Genomic DNA, 18,674 nt, shown 5'->3' on the forward strand with positions numbered 1-18,674 from the left:
AATCCAAGATTACACATTCCCACCTTCCCCTTACCTTCCTAATTAAGACCATAACATTTGTTTTTAAAAAGCAAGTTTGTTCCAATGTGACTGAGTAATTTTGAGCATAACCCAAATTTTGCATTTCCTTATACACTCTTTCCATCCCTCCCCCCCCCAAAAAAAAAACCCCTCACTTTCAGTCAGTGCGGAAAGTCACATCCGGCTGAGCTGAACCTCATGGGAAAACATAAACTCCATGCATGCACACACCTCAAACATATCCCTGTGTTAGGAGCTACACCCTTCTCCATCTGGGGTTCTGAGTCTCCGTCTAATTTCAGACCATATTCCTTCCACCATTTCATAGATGCTCTTTTGCAGCAACCCTTTCAAAGCCATTTCTATCTGCAAACTCCAGGTCTTTTCCACGATAAAGCATCATATGTATTGTGTCATTCACACACTTAACTATTTAACATGTCTAAAATTTCACTACTCTTAAAGGTTTCCATCTTTCATTTGCTCTTAAAGTGTCACTGATAAAGTTTTTGCATGTTGTACCCCTATTTTCCCCACAAGACCTGCAGTCTGGATTTCTAGATGTTGCACACAGTGGTTATTTGAGAGGAACGCACGTGTAGCCTTTTAGCAGCTATGACTGTATTTGAATCAGTGTCAGCTCCTCAGCCCAGATTGAGGTTGGGGTCAGAGAGGGATTAGATGAAGGGGCACCCAGGTGTAAGTCATCCAGTAAAACAGTGACCTAGGTGGCTGAACCCTCTCTAAAGTCCCAGCTGGTGACACCCTGTGATAAGGTTACATGGGGTGCTGTGGCAGTCACAGAATGTCCTGTCTCATCCAAATATTCCTATCGCTGCTGTTGGCGGCTTTAACCACAGAGGACATACTATCTGATTGCTGATAGGAAAGCAGGTGGTGGCACAGCCAAGGGACCCTGCCTCAGCTAGGGCTTGTTTTTAAAGCTCAGCTCCTGCACCCTGGCAGTGTCCACCTCCCCTAACCCCAATCCACAAGGGAGAAATTGGGCAGAGCCTGAAAAAACTCAGTCCATGGGCCAGGCTATCAGCCAAGCTTCCCTGGGGGGCTTTTCTGGCTGGTCACATCACTTCTCCCCTAGACTCCTCTCTTCCTCCACCCAGTAGATGGGACAAAGAGAAGGGACTCCCCAGATGCTGAGCACCCACTACATGTCAAGAACCAGCCATTGTTCACTTCCCAGTGACACCTCCTGGCATACCTGAGTTCCTGTGCTGCAAATGATGACACTGAAGCACGGGAAGCTAGGTGCCTTCTTATAATGTATCATAAGTGTCAGAACTGCATACACTTGGACCCCCAGTTGTCAGACTCCAGAATCTAACCCCCCCCCACCTTTGACAACTGTGGCTTTACTAGTGAGGGGTCAGTTTACCTGGGATTCCTCAGACCCCAACCTCAAAAAGGGGTTTCCTCTCTCAAAATTCAGACAATCTCTTGGTTCTGGAGAAGGCTGGTAGGGGATTATTCCTACAGGGTCGAGGAGAGCATGGTTCCTACTCGATGGAATAAACTGAGGCCCAGAGAGGGAGATTATGCTGCCCGAGGACACCCAGGGAAGGAGCAGCTGCGTCAGTACTTGAACTCAGTCCTGTCAGGCTCCCGACTGCTCTCAGCCCTGCAGTCCCGATGCCCGGCCATGTCCCGGAGCCTGCAGGTGCAGGAGCAGGTCAGATGGCGGGGCTGGCGCCCAGGGGAGGTCGCGGCCGCCTCACCTTCTCGCTGCTGCTGCTGTAGGAGAGGCGGCGGCTGGGGGACGCTGTGCGCGATGGGCGTGATGGCCGCGGTGGGGTACATGGCTGCGGAGACCGGAGCGAGACACAGGGCAGAGGCGGGCGTGAGGTAAGGTGGTCCTCGCGGAGCCAAGGCCGCAGTTGAAAGTGGGGCGGGGCCATGGCGTGAGGGGCGAAGGAGGGCTGGGCCAAGACCACAGGGATGAGCAGAGTAGGGCGGGGCCACTGTCTGGGGGCGGGGCCATACTAGAAGGCTGGACCAGAGCTGCAAGGGCTACAGAGTGAGCCAGGTTCTTGGCTTGAGGGGCGGAGTCAAGACTGCAGGGATTGAGAGGGGTGGGCATGGCTACCGTTTGAAGGGTGGGGCCACAGCCAGGGCTAGAAAGGAGGGCCAGAGGTTGGGGAGGGCTTTGGCAGAAGGGTGGTCAGAGTAAAGGCAAAATGTGAGGGGGCGGGCAGATGCTGAAGGAGGGTGGAAGGTCAAGGACAAGACCTGGGATTGGGCCAGGGCCAGAGGTGTGGAAAAGGGGAACACTCAAAACAGAGCGCATTACAGGGTGGGGTCAGAGTGAAAAGCAGCCTTAAGCCAAGAGATGTGCTGGTGGCAGGGGCAGAGTTAGGAACAAGGCCAAGGGGTTGAATACAGCACAAGTGACCGGGGTGGAGCCATGAGGGGTGGGGCCAGAGGTAGGAGGCGTGGCCAGGCAAGGAAAGAAGACCAAGCGGGCAGGGCCGGGCCTAGATGGCTGAGGGGCCGCCTCCCTACCTGTGTACTGCTGGACTCCAGAGAAGGCAGGATGGAGTGTCTCGGCCACAGTAGGGCTCTGAGCTGCGGGACAGAGGGAAGGGCTGAGTGGAGCAGGGGCAGCAGAAGCCTTCCATCCCACCCGGATCCCTATGGGCTAGAGGAAAGCAAAAATACCCACCCAAGCTTTCCCTCTGTGCTAACCCTTTCATAGGTATGTCCCCTATTTCACAGGTGGGCAAACTGAGGCCAAAAGAGGTGAAGCCACTCGTACAGGGGCACGCAGGAAATGTCAGGAGCTGAACTGGAATCCAGGTTTCTCAGACTCTAGAGAGGGTTAACCATCACCCCACTTCTCTCTCCCTATTCTGACTTCACCTCCCAGCAGATCTGTCCTTCTTCCCTCTATTTTCTTTTTCTTTCTTTCTTCTTTTTTTTTTTTGCGACACTCCTACTATGTAGCTCTCAGTAGAGTGCTGTGGCATCACAGCTTATAGCAACCTCAAACTCTTGGGCTTAAGTGATTCTCTTGTCTCAGCCTCCCAAGTAGCTGGGACTACTACAGGCGCCCGCCACAACACCTGGCTATTTTTTGTTGCAGTTGTCATTGTTGTTTAGCTGGCCTGGGCTAGGTTTGATCCCACCAGCCTCGGTGTATGTGGCTGGCACTGTAACCACTGTGCTACGGGTGCCGAGCCCTTCCCTCTATTTTCTGAATGCACCAGGTCTTCAGCCTCTGCCCAAAATTACCATTCCTGCCCCCTGCTCTGTCTCCCTCACCCCATCAGTTTGCTCATTAGACACCCTGTGGATCCCCCATCCAGCTGTGACCTTCCAGGTGCCACTAGGGGAAGAGGGTGAGAGGAGAGGTTGTCCAGGCCACCAAAGCTGATGAGGTCTAAGGAAAAATTCAGTCAAAAGCTTCTGCTCTAATGCAGAGAGGTTCTAGGGGATAGGGGACTGTTGTGTTGGCTGTGACTGCAAAGGGGCTGCAAGAAGGGGTTACTTTGTGGAGATGGGGCAGTTCTTTTGTGTGTGTGTGTGTCATAGTCTCACTATATCGCCCTTGGTAGAGTGCTGTAGCATCATAGCTCACAGCAACCTCAAACCCTTGGGCTTAAGTGATTCTCTTGCCTTGGCCTCCTAAGTAGCTGGGACTACAGGCAGCCACCACAATGCCCAGCTATTTTTTCTTGTACTTGGCCCAGGTTGGATTTGAACCCTCCAGCTCCAGTGTATGTGGCTGGTGCCCTAGCCACTGAGCTACAGGCACTGAGCTGAGATGGGGCAGTTCTGTATCTTAATGTGGTGGTTACATGAATCTAAATCTGTGACAAAATATCAGAGAGACACACACAATGTACATGTAAAGAGTGGTGAAATCCAAATAAGGTCTGGAGCTGATTTAACTGCACCTCACCAATGTTGGTCCTTGCTGTGACACCGTGCTGTGGTTAGGTGAGCCGTCAGCAGCTGAGGATGCAGGATGAAGGGTACATTGGATTGCTCTATACTCATTTTGCAACTCTTTGTGAGCCTCCAATCATTTGGAAATAAAAAGTTAAAAACACATTCTCCTCCATGGTGGAACTACAGATGACTTACTTCATATAAATAAGTAAAGTATTGGAAGATATTTGCCCTAATATTGTGGGTGTAGGGTAAAGTGGGACCTCTACTTCATGAGAGCAGTCACAGCCCAAATCACAGTGTGGTCAAGTGAATGAATGAACTGATATCTCTCCAAATGGTAATGATTCATAATTAAGATTTATGGTGCCATTCTTTGCACCAGGTGATGTACTTAGCATTTTACATACTGATTTAATGATCAAAGCAAGCTCATGAAGTGACTCATGTTATTCATCCATTTCCCAGATGAGCAAACTGAGACTCAGAGACTAAAAGAACCCATCCAGAGCCACAGAACTATAATGCAAACACAAAAACATCTGGACGCACAGTTTCTATGTTCAACCACCCTGCCACAGCCCTCATTCTTATGCTGACAGCTCATATGTGCTCAGCTGAGACTCTCTTTGTCCTGCTCTTGTTCCCTGAGCACTCACTATGGTGTAGAGACTCATCCTTATTCCAGAAACACCATCACTACCCCTTGCCATCCTTCTAGGCCCCAGGGGAACACCCTGAGTTACCTGGGTAGGGCACAAGGCCATTGGCATATACGGTTTCCAATGCGGGGTGTCCACCAGGGAAGGGTACAACACCTGCAAAGCCATTGGTGATGGGAGCCACGAGGCCAGGCACAGCAGCAGTGCCCAGCAGTGGGGGTGAGTGCAGTCCTGTGGAATGGGAGAGAGTCACGGGCAGCCTGGCTCTGGCCCCAGCCTTGCCCACCCATCCTGGATCTCCTGGCAGTCTCTCACCAGAGGCAGGAGCAATGGGAGTGGCAGGTAGCCCATTAAGGCTGACGGCGCCAATCTGCTGGATGTGGCAGGGTGAGAAGGCCACACCGGGGCTCAGGTAGCTGCCCGAGGTGGAAAGGACTGTTGTCTGCTGTTGCATGAGCTGGAGGTGGAAAGGGAGTCAGTGGGCACATTTGAGGTAATGCCTGACTGGTGATCATAGGTCATGAAGGGAGGGTTGGTTCCCAATAATTAGAAGACTGACATCAGGGTTCAGTTAGGAAGTGGAGCTCTGCCTGGGATCTAGGCTCAGCCTGGGATTAATGCTCAGTCTAGTATGAGGGCTTAGTTAGGAATTGAGGCTCAGCCTGAGATCAGGGCTCAATCTAGGCCTAGGGTTTAGTTAGGAGCGAGGGCTTGTCCTGGTATCAGGGCTCAGCTAAAGTTGAACTTGGCCAGGTCGGGACTCAGTTTAGAGTCAGCCTGGATTTGGGGAGGTTCATCCAGAATTGGCATAATCTAAATTTCAAGGACAGCAGGCTATGGAGCTCTATCCAATACTGAGTCTTTTTTTTTTTTTTTTTTGAGACAGAATCTAACTTTGTCACTCTGGGTAGAGTGCCATGGCGTCATAGCTCACAGCAACCTTAAACTCTTGGGCTCAAGCAATTCTCTTGCCTCAGTCTCCAGAGCAGCTAGGACTATAGGAGCCTGCCACAACACCTGGTTTTAGAGATGGGGTCTTGCTCTTGCTTAGGCTGGTCTCAAACTGGTGAGCTCAAGCAATCCACCTGCCTTGGCCTCCCAGAGTGCTAGGATTGCTGGTGTGAGCCACAGCACCTGGCCCGATTCTTAATTTAATATTAGGGTTCAGTCCAGAGTCAGGGCTTGGCCTGGATTTAGGGACTGTTTCTGAGTTTGGTCTCAATTCAGGGTTGGGTTTCAGCCAGGCAAAAAGAGGACTCTGAGTCAGGGAGATCAAGAGAGAAACAGGGAGAGGGTGAGCAAAGAGGTGGAAGCCCTTAACAAGAAACAGATAAGGGAAGGAGAGAGATTAAGCAGACCCCAGACACCACCCATGGGGGCACTCACAGCCTGGGCGTAGGCACTATAGGGGCTGAAGGGCAGTGTGAGGGATGGTGTTAGGATGCCCAGCTGGCCCACCATCTGTTGCATGCGCCGGAGTGTCCGCTCCTTGTCCGTGTCGGCAAACTTGACCACCAGACTGGAGGAGGCTCCCTGCAGGGACAGCGGTAAGTAGGGAGGGAAAGAGAGGTGAGAGATAGCCAAGACTCTGGGGTCTCCAAAACCATGTCAGTTCAGGGCCCCTGGGTGAGGGGTATGGAAGCTGGTGGCTTCCAGCCATGTCCATGGGCCCCCAGCCACAGGGACACAGAGAGAATCATTTGGAGATTAGAGTCTCAGCCTAGCAGCTTCTGCACAGGTGGGATGTTACATGTGTAGCACTGAGGCCCAGGGGGCTGATAGAGCCACCCACCAGGGGCAGACCCTGATTATGAGTCCCCACCCAAAACAAGTGGAGAATTTAACTGGAGAAAAATGGTGGGGCCTAGATGGAGGCCCCTCTCACTGTCACCCCAACATCTGAGAATAGGTGCTCCAAGCACAGGAGAGGAACAATGATCTTACACCTATTTCCCCTATGCCTGAGAACCAGCAAGAATCCAGTCCTGGATTTGTATGCCCTGCACAGGTGGACAAATCTACAATTCACTCACCCTGTGAGGAGCAGATACCAGCCACCAGCCAGGAAAGGAGGCCCTGCTTTACTGGAGCATAGACAGAAAGCTACCTGTCACCCCATACCTAACAATAGCCAGAAGGCACAACGGTGGGACAGGCACCACATAGTTGAGGTGAAATACAGATATCATACTGATAGGCAGCACAGGCCCTGCCACTGGCATCAAGAGAGGCCTCAGGTCAGGTGCCTGGGGGCTGCCCACACCCTCATGAAGCCAGCCTATACCTTGATTTGGAGGCTCAAGAAGGAAGACATTTTCCCCTTCACCCAGCTTCTCCTAGGTGAGAAGCACTAGGAGAAGCTCCCAGCACAATGCACTCTGCATCCTCCCTGTCTTTGCTGACATGCCCTCTTTAACAGAAATCTCAATCCCTGAGATGCCTACCAGCCTGTTCCTAGATATTTCTGAGCAAGAAAAAGCCTGACTTTGTGTTGAGCTAAATCCTTCCCCTCCAGGCTTTGAGAAGAGAGGTGGTTCTCACAACTAAGAGAAGAGAGGTGGTTCTCCCATGTCCTGTCTTCCCATGGCATAGTTTGAATTTGTGTGATGCCTCCCATCAGGGGCAGGGCCATGCCCATTGCCTCTTTAGTCCTCCAGCCTCTCACTGCTACAGACACCTACTCTTGCCCCCTGGTCAAGTGGACTTATCCATTTTCTTTCTTTCTTTTTTTTTGCAGTTTTTGGCTGGGGCTGGGTTATACACCTCTGGTATATGGGGCCGGCACCCTAGTCCTTTGAGCCACAGGCGCCACCCAACTCATCCATTTTCTCCTCATGGTCTCATTTCAGAGGCTAGTTCTTCTTTTTTTTTTTCTTTTTGAGACAGAGTCTCACTTTGTCATCCTCAGTAGAGTGCCATGGTGTCATAGCTCACAGCTACCTCAAACTCTGGGCTCACGCAAATCTCTTACCTCAGCCTCCTGAGTAGCTGAGACTACAGGTGCCTGCCACAACACCCAGCTATTGTTTTTTTTTTTTTTAATATGGAATGCTTCACAAATTTGCATGTCATCCTTACGCAGGGACCATGCTAATCTTCTCTGTATCATTCCAATTTTAGTATATGTGCTGCCGAAGTGAGCATGCCTGGCTATTTTTAGAGACAAGGTCTTGCTCTTGCTCAGGCTGGACTCGAACCCGTGAGCTCAGGCAATTCACCTGCCTCAGCCTCTCAGAGTGCTAGGATTATAGGCATGAGCCACTGCACCCGGCCTTAGAAGCCAATTCTGCTCCCCCTAGACCTGGCCCAAGCTCAGGCCTTGACATCCTGTGCCTGAACCTTGGTCCAGCCTCCTCCTGGGCCTCCCGGCCTCCCTTTGTTCTTATCAGGGCCTCTTCCTGGCCTCAGCAACTGACTGGGGTCTCATCTTCTCTGGGACACCCTCGTATATGCACACATACACATTCATACAGACCTGCATGCATTCACAAACATGCACACATAATCGCTCACACATACTGACACACACGCACATACATGCATATTCACACATATGCACACACGAACATGTATCCTCGCACATACTTGCAGATGTGTACACATGCATCCCCTACTGCCCAATCATACTCACACACATATGAATACAGACATGCACATATACACTCGTACTGGGATATATATACACAGGCACATGTGGGCACACTCATTCATACATATGTACACACCCCTCCTGTAACACTCTCATACACAGACATGACGTACGCTAATACACAGACATGCACAATCTCCCTAACACACTCACCCACACATACACACTTGCAATACATTCCTGCACACTCGCACACTGCACACTCACATCCACACACATAGTTTTCACACACTTGCACACAAATACCCACTCCAGGGGCTGCAGCCAGGACTGCACCTCCTCCTCCACCTGTGCCCTGTCTGAGAAAGAGCCAGGGGCTATTGCATGTGGATGATGGTAAGCACAGGACCCATGTTGTCCCTGGCCCCTCAGCCCTCTCCCAGGCCCACAACCATGATTGAGGGCAGCTCCTACTCACCGGCATGGTCTGGCTGCCATGCAAGGCGTGGATGGCCGCCTGCGCCTCCGTGTGGGAGGAGAACTTCACAAAGGCACAGCCTGCTCCAAGAGAAGGAGAAGAGGTGGGGGGTGAAGGGGTCACAGGACTAGGTGGGCAGGGGCCATGGGAGAGGGGCAGGAGGCCTTAGATGGTCAGACACACACAGCCAAAGAGTTGGTCAGGCAACAGAAAGACAGCTGGCCATTTGTTCAGACAGACAACTGGTGGACACCCAAACAGGTCAGACAGGACAGTCACACAGACATCCATAGAGTTAGACAAGCACGGTCATTCACACAGCCAGCCAGCCAGTCATTCATGCAATCAGAAAGTCTGCCAGACAGCCATCTACAGCTCATCAGAAAGTGTGTTAAGCACACAACCTGATGGATAGTGTGATGCTGTGTACGGTCAGGGAGGAAATTCTCTCCATCAGAACAAGTGAGGTCCAGATAGCTACAATCAGACATGCGGAGTTAAAACGACAGATCATTGGACACACTGTCTTATGAGCAGTCGGGCCAGCCAAATAGATCCAAATGACAAGAGTCAGAGAGGTCATAAACTGCCAGGCCAGGGCAGCTCCAGCCAGATCACCACACAGACAGAGTTAGATGGACAACCAGCCAGAGACCATCAGACACAGGCAAATTCAGAAAACCGTATGGACAAAGTCTGTAGAACAGCCAGAAGCCACCAGATAAAGCTCCAGACAGAGAACTATGAGAAAGCCAAGCACATTGTGTGCGTGCATGTGTACGGGTGTTAAATGCTCTGGAATTAGACAGTGGTGATGGTTGCACATTGTGTGAATATAATAAAAAGCACTTCACTTTTAAAAGGGTGAATTTGGTATGTGTATTATAGTCTCGATTTCAAAAGGAAAGCCAGGCAAATAGAGACCATCGGACACATTCAGTCCCACTAAGATACGACAAGGGCAGAGATAGGTAAACAGGGAGTCAGTCCCAGATGATGAATCCAAGTAGAATCAAATAGACAGACCGCCATACACACGGAGACCCGGGCACGGTCTTTTGGACTCTCAGGTCAGAGATAGCGATTAAGACTCAGGCAGATCCAGATGGAAACAGCTCCACAGAGTCAGGGGACGAATCAAAGACCACGGGACACAGGTAGCCCCAAGATGGAGAGAGAACACAGGTAGCATCAGGTGGGACTAATTTCCGCCACGTACCTGGCCAGCCACACCCCCTGGTAATTGGCCCTGCCCTACAAGCCCCACCCGATAGACCTGGCCCCGCCTCTGCAGGCACCGCACCTTTCCGGGCCCCTACAGCCCCACCCATATACTCCGTCCCTGGATCAGACCTGCCCTTCTTCACTGTCTCTGCCCTCGGAGCCAACTCCTCCCCACCCTACAGGCCCCACCCCTTACCTCAGGCTCCACCCCCACCCTCCCTGTAGGCCCTATTTCTTCCCCAGGCTCTGCCCCATAACAAATATCGCCCTCCCTACAGGCCCCCTCTCACGGCCCCGCCCCGCTGCAGGCTCCGTCCCGCCCCCGGGCGTCACCTTTGCTGCTACCGTCTGGCCCCCGGAGCACGGTGCACTCGTCGATGACTCCGAAGGGCTGGAACAGCCGCAGCACGTCCTCCTCTGACTGCTGCTTGTTCAGCATCCCCACAAACAGCTTCCGGTCCCCTGTGGGCGGAGACACCCACCTTAGCCGAGTCCCGGCCTCCAGGAATTTCTCCGCCCTTCCAACAGGGCGTGGAGGCAGCCCCCCACTAACTATACCCTAATTTTAACCCTGCCCTGCGCGTGCGAGACAGGACACAGCCACGCTCTTCCCCTATCCCAGATCCCTCCACACTCCCACGTGCCCTGCACTGGCTCCACTCCTAGCCTCTGTTCCCACGGTGCCCCCCTCACATACCTGCCCTCTCTTCAGTCCTCCACTCCCATGGCCCTACCTCCGGGCACAAGTTATCTCTGCCTCCTGTGCATCCAGAGAGCCCGCACATAGCACGAGGGTAAGCAACTGCCTTGCTGAGCCTGGGTCCCTGTTTGTCTGCCCTCTGGATCTGCCAGGCAGAGGTGTGCCCTGATGGTCCCTGCAGCTTCATAGCGCCCAGCAGAGGCCCTGCCCAACCTTTCCAGGGCTCAGAAGCCTCCAGGCACTCAACATTTGTCGAATGGCATGAGGGCATATGCACCCTTAGGATCAGGTGCCTGCACAGCCTGGAGCCCCTACCTGGTGGGGTTAGGCTGGGACCTGCCCAGATCTGAGGCTGGGGCTGTGCCAGCCTCTTCCATGTGAGGCGCCAGAGCTCTGCCCCCTCGGGTAATTGCACTGCTCCCTGTAACGGGAAAGTGGCAGCTTCATCTCCCAGGGATGGTGAGCTGGGTTACTATGGAAACCACTTTCCAGCAGCTGTCACTCATGGGGGTAGGAGGGAGAGAGAGAAACAAGTGGAGAGACTGAGAGGGAGAGATAGATGAGAGAGACAGGGAGAGACTAAAAGAGGGGAGAATAAGAGAGAGATGCAGAGAGACAAAAGAATAAAAGAAAAAAGAAACAGATATTTAAGGAGATGGAGAGAGAGAGAGACAAAGATGGAAACATACAGACCCCACTTCTTTTTTCTTTTTTTTTTTTGCAGTTTTTGGCCAGGGCTGAATTTGAACCCACCACCTCCAGCATATGGGGCCGGCGCCCTACTCCTTAGAGCCACAGGTGCCACCCCAGACCCCACCTCTTTACTCCCTGTCCCACACCGGCAGCCAAGATGGAGAGTGTGAAAGAGGCTCCTAGCTCATATGGGGTTTACTGAGCTCCTACACATACACAGGAGTCCTGACAGCCCTGCTCACACCTTCCCTCAACCAAGTCTGGCTACTCTTCCTCAGCTCTGCTCCAGCCAAGAGAGGTGGAGATCTCCAAGATCTTCATGAATGACGAGCCTTGGATCCCACTGGAAACAGCAGATCATCATCCCCTTCCATGGACATACCCCCAAGCCAAGGTCCAGCCACCACACAGACACCCACAACCCCAGCCCACATGACTCCCCACATGCCCAGCCTCCAACAGTCAAGCACACCTGCATGAACATACACATCCATGTGCATGCCAGCACACAGATGTGCACACAGGCAGGAAGGTGCCTCCACTGCACACTACACACATGTGCTTGTATGCACCAGTTGCAGAGGCATGAATGCACATGTGCACATACGCACATCTGCAAGCAGGTGTGCCCAGATGTGCACACTCAGAAACACAAACATGCACACAGGAATGCACAAACACACATTTGGACACATGCAGACCCCAGAAAGCAAATCCACAGTCCTTCAGGGAGCCTGGTCTCTCTGCCTCTGAAGACCCCCTAGTATCGCACCCTGAAAAGAGTAGATTGTTTCAAACTCTGGAGAAGGCAGCAGGACCTGACCAGATCTGCCATCCTCTGGGCCTGTGGACACAGCTCCGCTTGCTCTCCTGCCCCTACGCCCACCAGAGACCCCTGCCTCTCCTAGCACCATGAGGTATGTGAGCAGGCATGTGACTGCTGCATGCTTTCTGGCAGGGAGGCCAGCTGCAGATCCACAGGTATCAGCCACTGTCCTTTTGAGGGTAAGAAGTTGAAGGGATATCTCTCCTTCCCCCATTCCTCTGCCAACCCCAATCTGGTGGCCATGGAGAAATAACAACTACCTCCACGGCTTTCACTGTCCGCAGGCTTCACCTGGATTGGCCGCGCCATCTGTGGAGAAAAGGAGGGGGAAGTTAAGGTCAGCAGTGGGGATGTGATGGGCAGGGGCTTGGCTCCTCCCCCTCTTCAGCAACTCGCCACCCTACTAACAACCCCAATCAAGCCAAATGACATCATGGTTTCACTAGAGGGTGAGACCTTAGGTGAGACCATGTCTGGCAAACTATTAAGTTAGCCTTCAAAACCCAGCAACAATCTCTCTTCCTCCTGGAAGCTTCTTTGTGAAAAATTGTTTGCAAAGATGGCCCAATTCCTGATGTGATGTGACTCTGAAGTTTCTACCATCAAGAACTAGTCTATTTCTACAAGCCTGGCTTCTGGACTTGACTATGTGACTTGCTGTGACCAAGAGAATATGATGGAAGTTGTGGGAGTTCAAAGCCTAGGCAAGAGACCTGCAGCCTCCACTCTTGACCTCTTGGAACTCTGAGTTTGCCTTGTGGAAAAGCTACTGGATAGAGGAAGACCTCATGGAAAGAGAGGTTCCCCTGGCAGACAGCAAATGGGAGTGAGGCCATCGTGGCGCAGCTAGGTCCAATCAAATTTCAACTAACTGAATGCAGCTGCATGCAGGACCCCAGAAGACGCCAGCAGAAGAACCACTCATCTGAGCCCTAACAGAACTCACTGACCCACAGAATCATGAACAAATAAAATGGTTGTGGTGGTTTGTGACTCAGCAATAGCTGACTTCTATACCAAGGTAGCTACTTTTAGCCTGTTCCCAGGAGTTTTGGGTGAGAAGAATGTCATATCTGAGTGGACCGACCTACCATTTGGATTCACTGTTCTGTGAACTCTAGGTATTGAAAATGATATTCAGTGTAATAAATCCTCACCCTCACAACATACCTAGTCCTGAATATGAGATGATTTGGACATTTGAGAACAGACTTGAGGGATGTGAGAGTCAGGAGGCATTTGCTTCTTCACTGGTCTGGGATAGACCCCTCTTACCAAACTGATATCCCTGGTGAACTCCTACTCATCTTTCAAAACCTAACTTAAAAGCCATGCAGCCACTCTTCCTACTCCTGGGAGCTCCTTTCTCCCTCTGCCTCAGGGCTGGAAGTGTCTATGTCTTGCTTTGTCTCTCTCCAGAGTGGAGACTGCAACATCACCCACCACAAGGCCAAAGAACCTGTTGAACAGAATGGGCCAGAAGGAAAGGGCTGACTTCAACCAATATAGAAAGGCACATGGAATTGCAAAAAGCATTCTCAGACCCTCTCCCAGGTCAGACAATCATGAAATAGGTCTCCACACCCACAGAGCCCTCTGAAATGTGAATTGCTCTTTCTACAATTCTGACTTTTGAGCCCTGGCACAAAGAAGGCACTTAATAAATGTCAGCTTCAAAGACAGATGTGGTTTTTGCTCCATTTTACAGACGTCAAAAATCAAGGCCTAGGCTTAAAGTAGATCTACCATTTGATCCAGCAATCCCACTGCTGAGTTTACATGCAAAGGAAAAAAGGTCATTTTATAAAAAAGACACTGGCACTCAAATGTTTATAGCAACACAATTCACAATAGCAAAGACATGGAAACAACCCAAGCACCCATCAATACTTAAATGGATTAATACAATGTGTTATATGCATACTATGGAGTACTACTCAGTCATAAAAAATGGTGATCTAGCATCTTTGTTAGACAACCTGGATGGAACTGGAAACCATTCTTCTAAGTGAAACATACAAGAATGGAGAAACAAACACATGTACTCAATACCAAACTGGAACTAATCAATCAACAGTAAAGTGAACACAAGGAGGTAAATCTCAATGAAAATCAAGCTGGAGGCTTGGTGCCCATAGCTCAGTGAGTAGGGCACCAGCCACATACACTGACACTGGCAGGTTCCAGCCGGCCCAGGCCTGCTCAATGACAATGACAACTGCAATCACATGCAATGACAACTGCAAGCAGGCAGGCTTGGCACCCGTAGCACAGTGGTTATGGTGCCACCCGAGGGTGGCGGGTTCAAACCTGGTCCAGGCCAGCTAAACAATGTCAACTGCAACGACAACAAAAGAAGCAGGGCATTGTGGTGGGCACCTGTAGTCCCAGCTACTTGGGAGGTTGAAGCAAGTGAATCACTTGAGCCCAGGAGTTTGAGGTTGCTGTGAGCTGTGATGCCATAGCACTCTAGTGAGGGCCACATAATGAGTCTCTGTCTCCAAAAAAAAAAAAAAATAGCTGGGCATTGTGGCGGGCACCTGTAGTCCCAGCTACTTGGGAGGCTGAGGCAAGAGAATTGCTTAAGCCCAAGAGTTTCAGGTTGCTGCGAGCTGTGACACTACAGCACTCTACTTAGGGCAACATAGTGAGACTCTGTTTCAAAACAGGAAGGAAGGGAGGATGGGTGGGAGGGAGGGGAGAGAAAGAAAAAAAGAAAGAAAATCAAGCTGGGAGGAAGGGGTAGGAGGGGATGGGCAAATTCACACCTATTGGGTACTGTGCACCCTGGGTGAAGGGTGTACCTACATGTATAACTTTTACTTAATCTGTACATAAACAAAGTATGTAAGCAAAACATGTATATCTCCTAACATTCTGAAATTTTATAAAAGAAAAGAAAAGTGGTACAAAAAATAAAAATCAAGGCCTGGAGAAAATATTTGTGTAAGGTCACAGGAGGTGAAGGCTTTCTGGACTCCAGACTCGGAGATCTCTCTACTCATTACCCCAGTAGGGCTCCCTCCCCATCTTTGGACCCCTAAAGTCCTCTCCCCTCTGAATTCTTTCCCTTGTGACCTGACCCCAGCTCCACATTTACCATTCTGCCCTCATTCTGTGCCCCTTCCTTCAAAGCCCCTCCCCTTGCTGATTTCCCTTCCCCTCTCTGAGCTTGCCCCTTCAGAGGCCCTTCCCTCTCCCTGGGCCCCTTACAGGTGTCTGACTGTGTGTCCTGGCACCAGAGAGGCCGCTGCCTCCCTGATCCAGTGTTCCCACTTATCCCAGCTCAAACTTCCTGCCACCCAGACACACCTTCAGAGGAACCCTGACCATCTGGGAAAAGGCAACCCGTGTCTCCCTTGCCCACCCAGTCAGTAGGATTGCCCCCTCCCCAACACACACACACAGACACACACACACACACACACAGCCAGGACCTTTCCACCTGGGTACCACACCCTGCTAGCTGGAGGCAGGAGGGGAAAATGTTTCATCTAGATGGGGCCAGCTTTTGGACTGTGGGCAGACCAGGGTGTTGGGGAAGGGGGGCACCTGAGCTCCAGCCTCTTGTTCCCCCACAGCCTACCCCACCTCCGCTGGCCCCTCACCTCCTCCCCCCTCCCAGCACCTTGGGCAGATGAGGATGGGGTTGTCATGGCAACGCTGATTCACCACACGGAAGCTGGCAATTGTTGTTGCCATGGAAACCGCCTCTTAGGGGCGAGCCCAGCTCCTGCCTTGCACAAAAGAGATATTTAAATATAATCTTCTGGAGATGGATGAGCCGAAGAAGGGAGGGAGGAAAGAAGAGAAGCAGGGATGGCCACGAGGGTGGAGTGGAATCTGCCCCCATCTCTGAACCCTCCACCCTCCCTGCGGCCTGAGGTACCAGCTCCCCTATTTTCAACGCCCAGGCGCTAAGCCGAGCATGGGCCCTTCCGCCTCCTACTGCGAGGTCCCTTCCCCCTCCGGGGTCAGCTTGGCGGCGGAGAGAAGGGATGCGTCTTAGTCTGGCCCAGAGAAGGCGGGTGTGGAGCCCGTCCTCTCTAGGCCCAAGCTCCAACGCCGAGCTCCCAGGCCCGGCCGTGCCCACCCCGCGGCCCGGCACCCGCCTTACCCACCGGCCTGGAGACGCGCGCCAGGCTGGCATCCACGTGCCGCCGCCCGCCCGGCTGCCCCAGGCGCACAGGCGCGCACACGCCGCACGCACGCTCACTCGGTCGCTGCCAGCGCCGAGATCCCTGCGCCCGACGCCTGAGCGGGCCCTGCCCGGGCTGCCCGCTGGAGCCGGGAGGAGGCGTGCCAGGCAGGGATCTGGGTCTCCCCACACCCTACCCCTCCTGTCGCCCCTGCCCGCCCATCTGGCTCTGCCCACCTCCTTCCGGCTCCCTCTCTCCATCTGTCCCATCGAGGTCTCTGCCGAGTGCCCTCCCTCCCTCCTCCACCTTCTCTGGCTCCCCATTGCTGCATCTCTTCTTTGCCCCCTCCTTTCCTCTTTTCAATAATCAATAACATCCCCGGTGAGCCCCATGCTACCCCAAGGAGGACCCCCTCCCCCACTGGTCTGACAAGAAGACAGAACCAGACACAGTCACTCTGTGGGTGGGGTTGGGGCTGGGGTGGAAGGAGAAATCAAGGCTGAGAGAGCCTGGAGCTGTGAGGACAGTAAAGAGCTATGCTGGAGCTGAACCAAAGATGGAAAATCTGCAGTGGGTTGTGAAGTAGGAGTAAGAGGTTGGAGAGGATGGGGATAATTTCTCATGTCCGAGCAATTCCTATATCTATGATCCATCTAATCTCCAGACAACTTTATGAGATGGAGAAATATTCATTCTCATTTTATGGATGAGCAAACCAAGGCCAGAGAGAAGGGAGAGAAGTCCTCTGAGGGCCCAGCCATACCTCCAGCCAAGAGATCCCCTGGACTGGGGAGAGTCTTGGGATTTTGGGGTGTGAGTGGGTGCACACTAAGTGACTAAGATACATCCCTTGCTCTGCTTCCAGTTTGCAGAGTGACTCCAGCCAAGGCATACAACACTGGAAAAACAGGGTCCTTTATGTCTGACCTGTGTGTGTTAGAGATGGAAAACTGAAGCTCCAGGGGAGGCGGGTTGGACACCACTGCAGGAGTCACCTCTGGTGATCAGGATTCTCTTGGATTTGCAAAGTTGTGTTTAAGACTTGGGGCTCAGGGGAGGCCCTAAATGGATTGTTTCTAGGTAATGTGGAAAGGAAGAAAGCAAGGTGGGCCACACACAACACCTGGGCTGCCCCAGCCACTATTCCACCTTCCTCCTCTCCTTCCAGTGCCCCTGCCCAACCTCTGTGACACACCTAGACCAAGCCACTTCCCTGCTCTAAACAGGGCTATGGCTCCCTGTTGCTCTCAGAGTGCCAGCTCCTCACCTCATTCTGGCACTTGAGGCCCCTGTGCTGCTCAACTCCTGTCATTCCTCTCCCTCCTCCTGCCACACACCCTCATGAACATTGCCCATGAACTCATCAGGTTAGAATGCACCCTCCCCACACCCTATCCTCACCCTTCAAATGCTGCCTCCTCTCTGAGGCCTTCCCTTCACCATCCATCTGCTTCAGTTACTCTGCCCACAGACATCACCACGACTGCAAGCCCTCCCTCCCCTAGCACACACTCTGCCCTTTATCTGGGTGAATGAGCTCCTGGAGGCAGGGGCCAAGGGGCACAGGGCTCATAGGTCTTGTTCCATTTCATTTCGGTTGTCACTTGTGGGCTCTGTGAAATGGAACAAGACCTATGATTTACAGACTCCCCAGGAAGTGAAACCCAGGCCCTAGTCCCACAGGCCAAAAACATGCTGGGCATGGTGCCTGGCTAGGGAAGTAACCTGAGAGCTCGTGCCAGGTATCAACACAGTCAGGAAAGACAGCATGAATTTCCCTGAGTCTCCCAGCTTGACTTCCCCGGGCCATTCATTCATTTATTCAGCACTCATGTGTTGAGCTCAGGTTGTGTGTTCAGCACCTGACACACATTGCTTTACAGAATCCTTAAAACAAGCCTACGGTCTCATTCTATGGATAAAGAAACTGAGGCCCGGGGTGGCACCTGTGGCTCAGTGAGTAAGGCACTGGACCCATATACCAAGAGTGGCGGGTTCGAATCTGGCCCCGGCCAAACTGCAACAAAAAAATAGCTGGGTGTTGTGGTGGGCCCTTGTAGTCCCAGCTACTTGAGAGGCTGAGGCAAGAGAATCGCCTAAGCCCAGGAGCTGGAAATTGCTGTGACGCCAAGGCACTCTACCGAGCAAGTAAGACTCTGTCTCTAGAAAAAAAAGAGAAAGAAACTGAGGCCCGAGGAGGTCAAATCATCAGATGTTTTGGCATCATAAGGCAGAGAATTTCAGGAGGGCAACAAGCTCACAGTATCTGCCATGTCTGAGCTGTAGGGGATGCACAACCAGACAAATCCAGCCCTTTCCAGGGTAATCTATGAGCAGATCATCAGACCTGGAGGTCTGGAGGTCCCTTGGTCCCTATGACTCTCATGAAGAAAGAGCCAAGAGCCCAGAGCTGGATGCACCAGTTTCCATACCACC

At 52.2% G+C, this 18,674-nt stretch overlaps 1 protein-coding gene and 1 non-coding gene across 15 annotated transcripts in view; both read right to left on the bottom strand.

The window, feature by feature from the left end:
- The window catches only part of CELF5 (CUGBP Elav-like family member 5), a 49,268-nt gene that overhangs the window by 7,588 nt on the left and 23,006 nt on the right, over positions 1 to 18,674 (bottom strand). For 7 of the 14 annotated variants that reach the window (XR_008377660.1, XM_053580396.1, XM_053580387.1 and 4 more), the window contains exons 3-10: positions 12,357 to 12,408; positions 10,214 to 10,342; positions 8,657 to 8,736; positions 5,976 to 6,122; positions 4,905 to 5,046; positions 4,674 to 4,820; positions 2,539 to 2,601; positions 1,755 to 1,838 (exon numbers count right to left, since the gene is read on the bottom strand). Coding sequence is in view for 13 of the 14 variants with exons in the window: in XM_053580396.1 (XP_053436371.1) it covers positions 1,755 to 1,838; positions 2,539 to 2,601; positions 4,674 to 4,820; positions 4,905 to 5,046; positions 5,976 to 6,122; positions 8,657 to 8,736; positions 10,214 to 10,342; positions 12,357 to 12,408 (844 nt within the window). In the remaining variant the exon portion in view is untranslated. The other 7 variants (XM_053580427.1, XM_053580457.1, XM_053580444.1 and 4 more) reach the window with 7 other exon arrangements.
- LOC128580028 (U6 spliceosomal RNA) lies at positions 7,627 to 7,733 on the bottom strand. The gene has a single exon (XR_008378390.1). It is a non-coding gene; the product is annotated as a U6 spliceosomal RNA (small nuclear RNA).

This window comes from Nycticebus coucang, chromosome 2 (assembly GCF_027406575.1).
Source record: "Nycticebus coucang isolate mNycCou1 chromosome 2, mNycCou1.pri, whole genome shotgun sequence".
In the NCBI taxonomy this organism is placed as follows: Eukaryota; Metazoa; Chordata; class Mammalia; order Primates; family Lorisidae; genus Nycticebus; species Nycticebus coucang.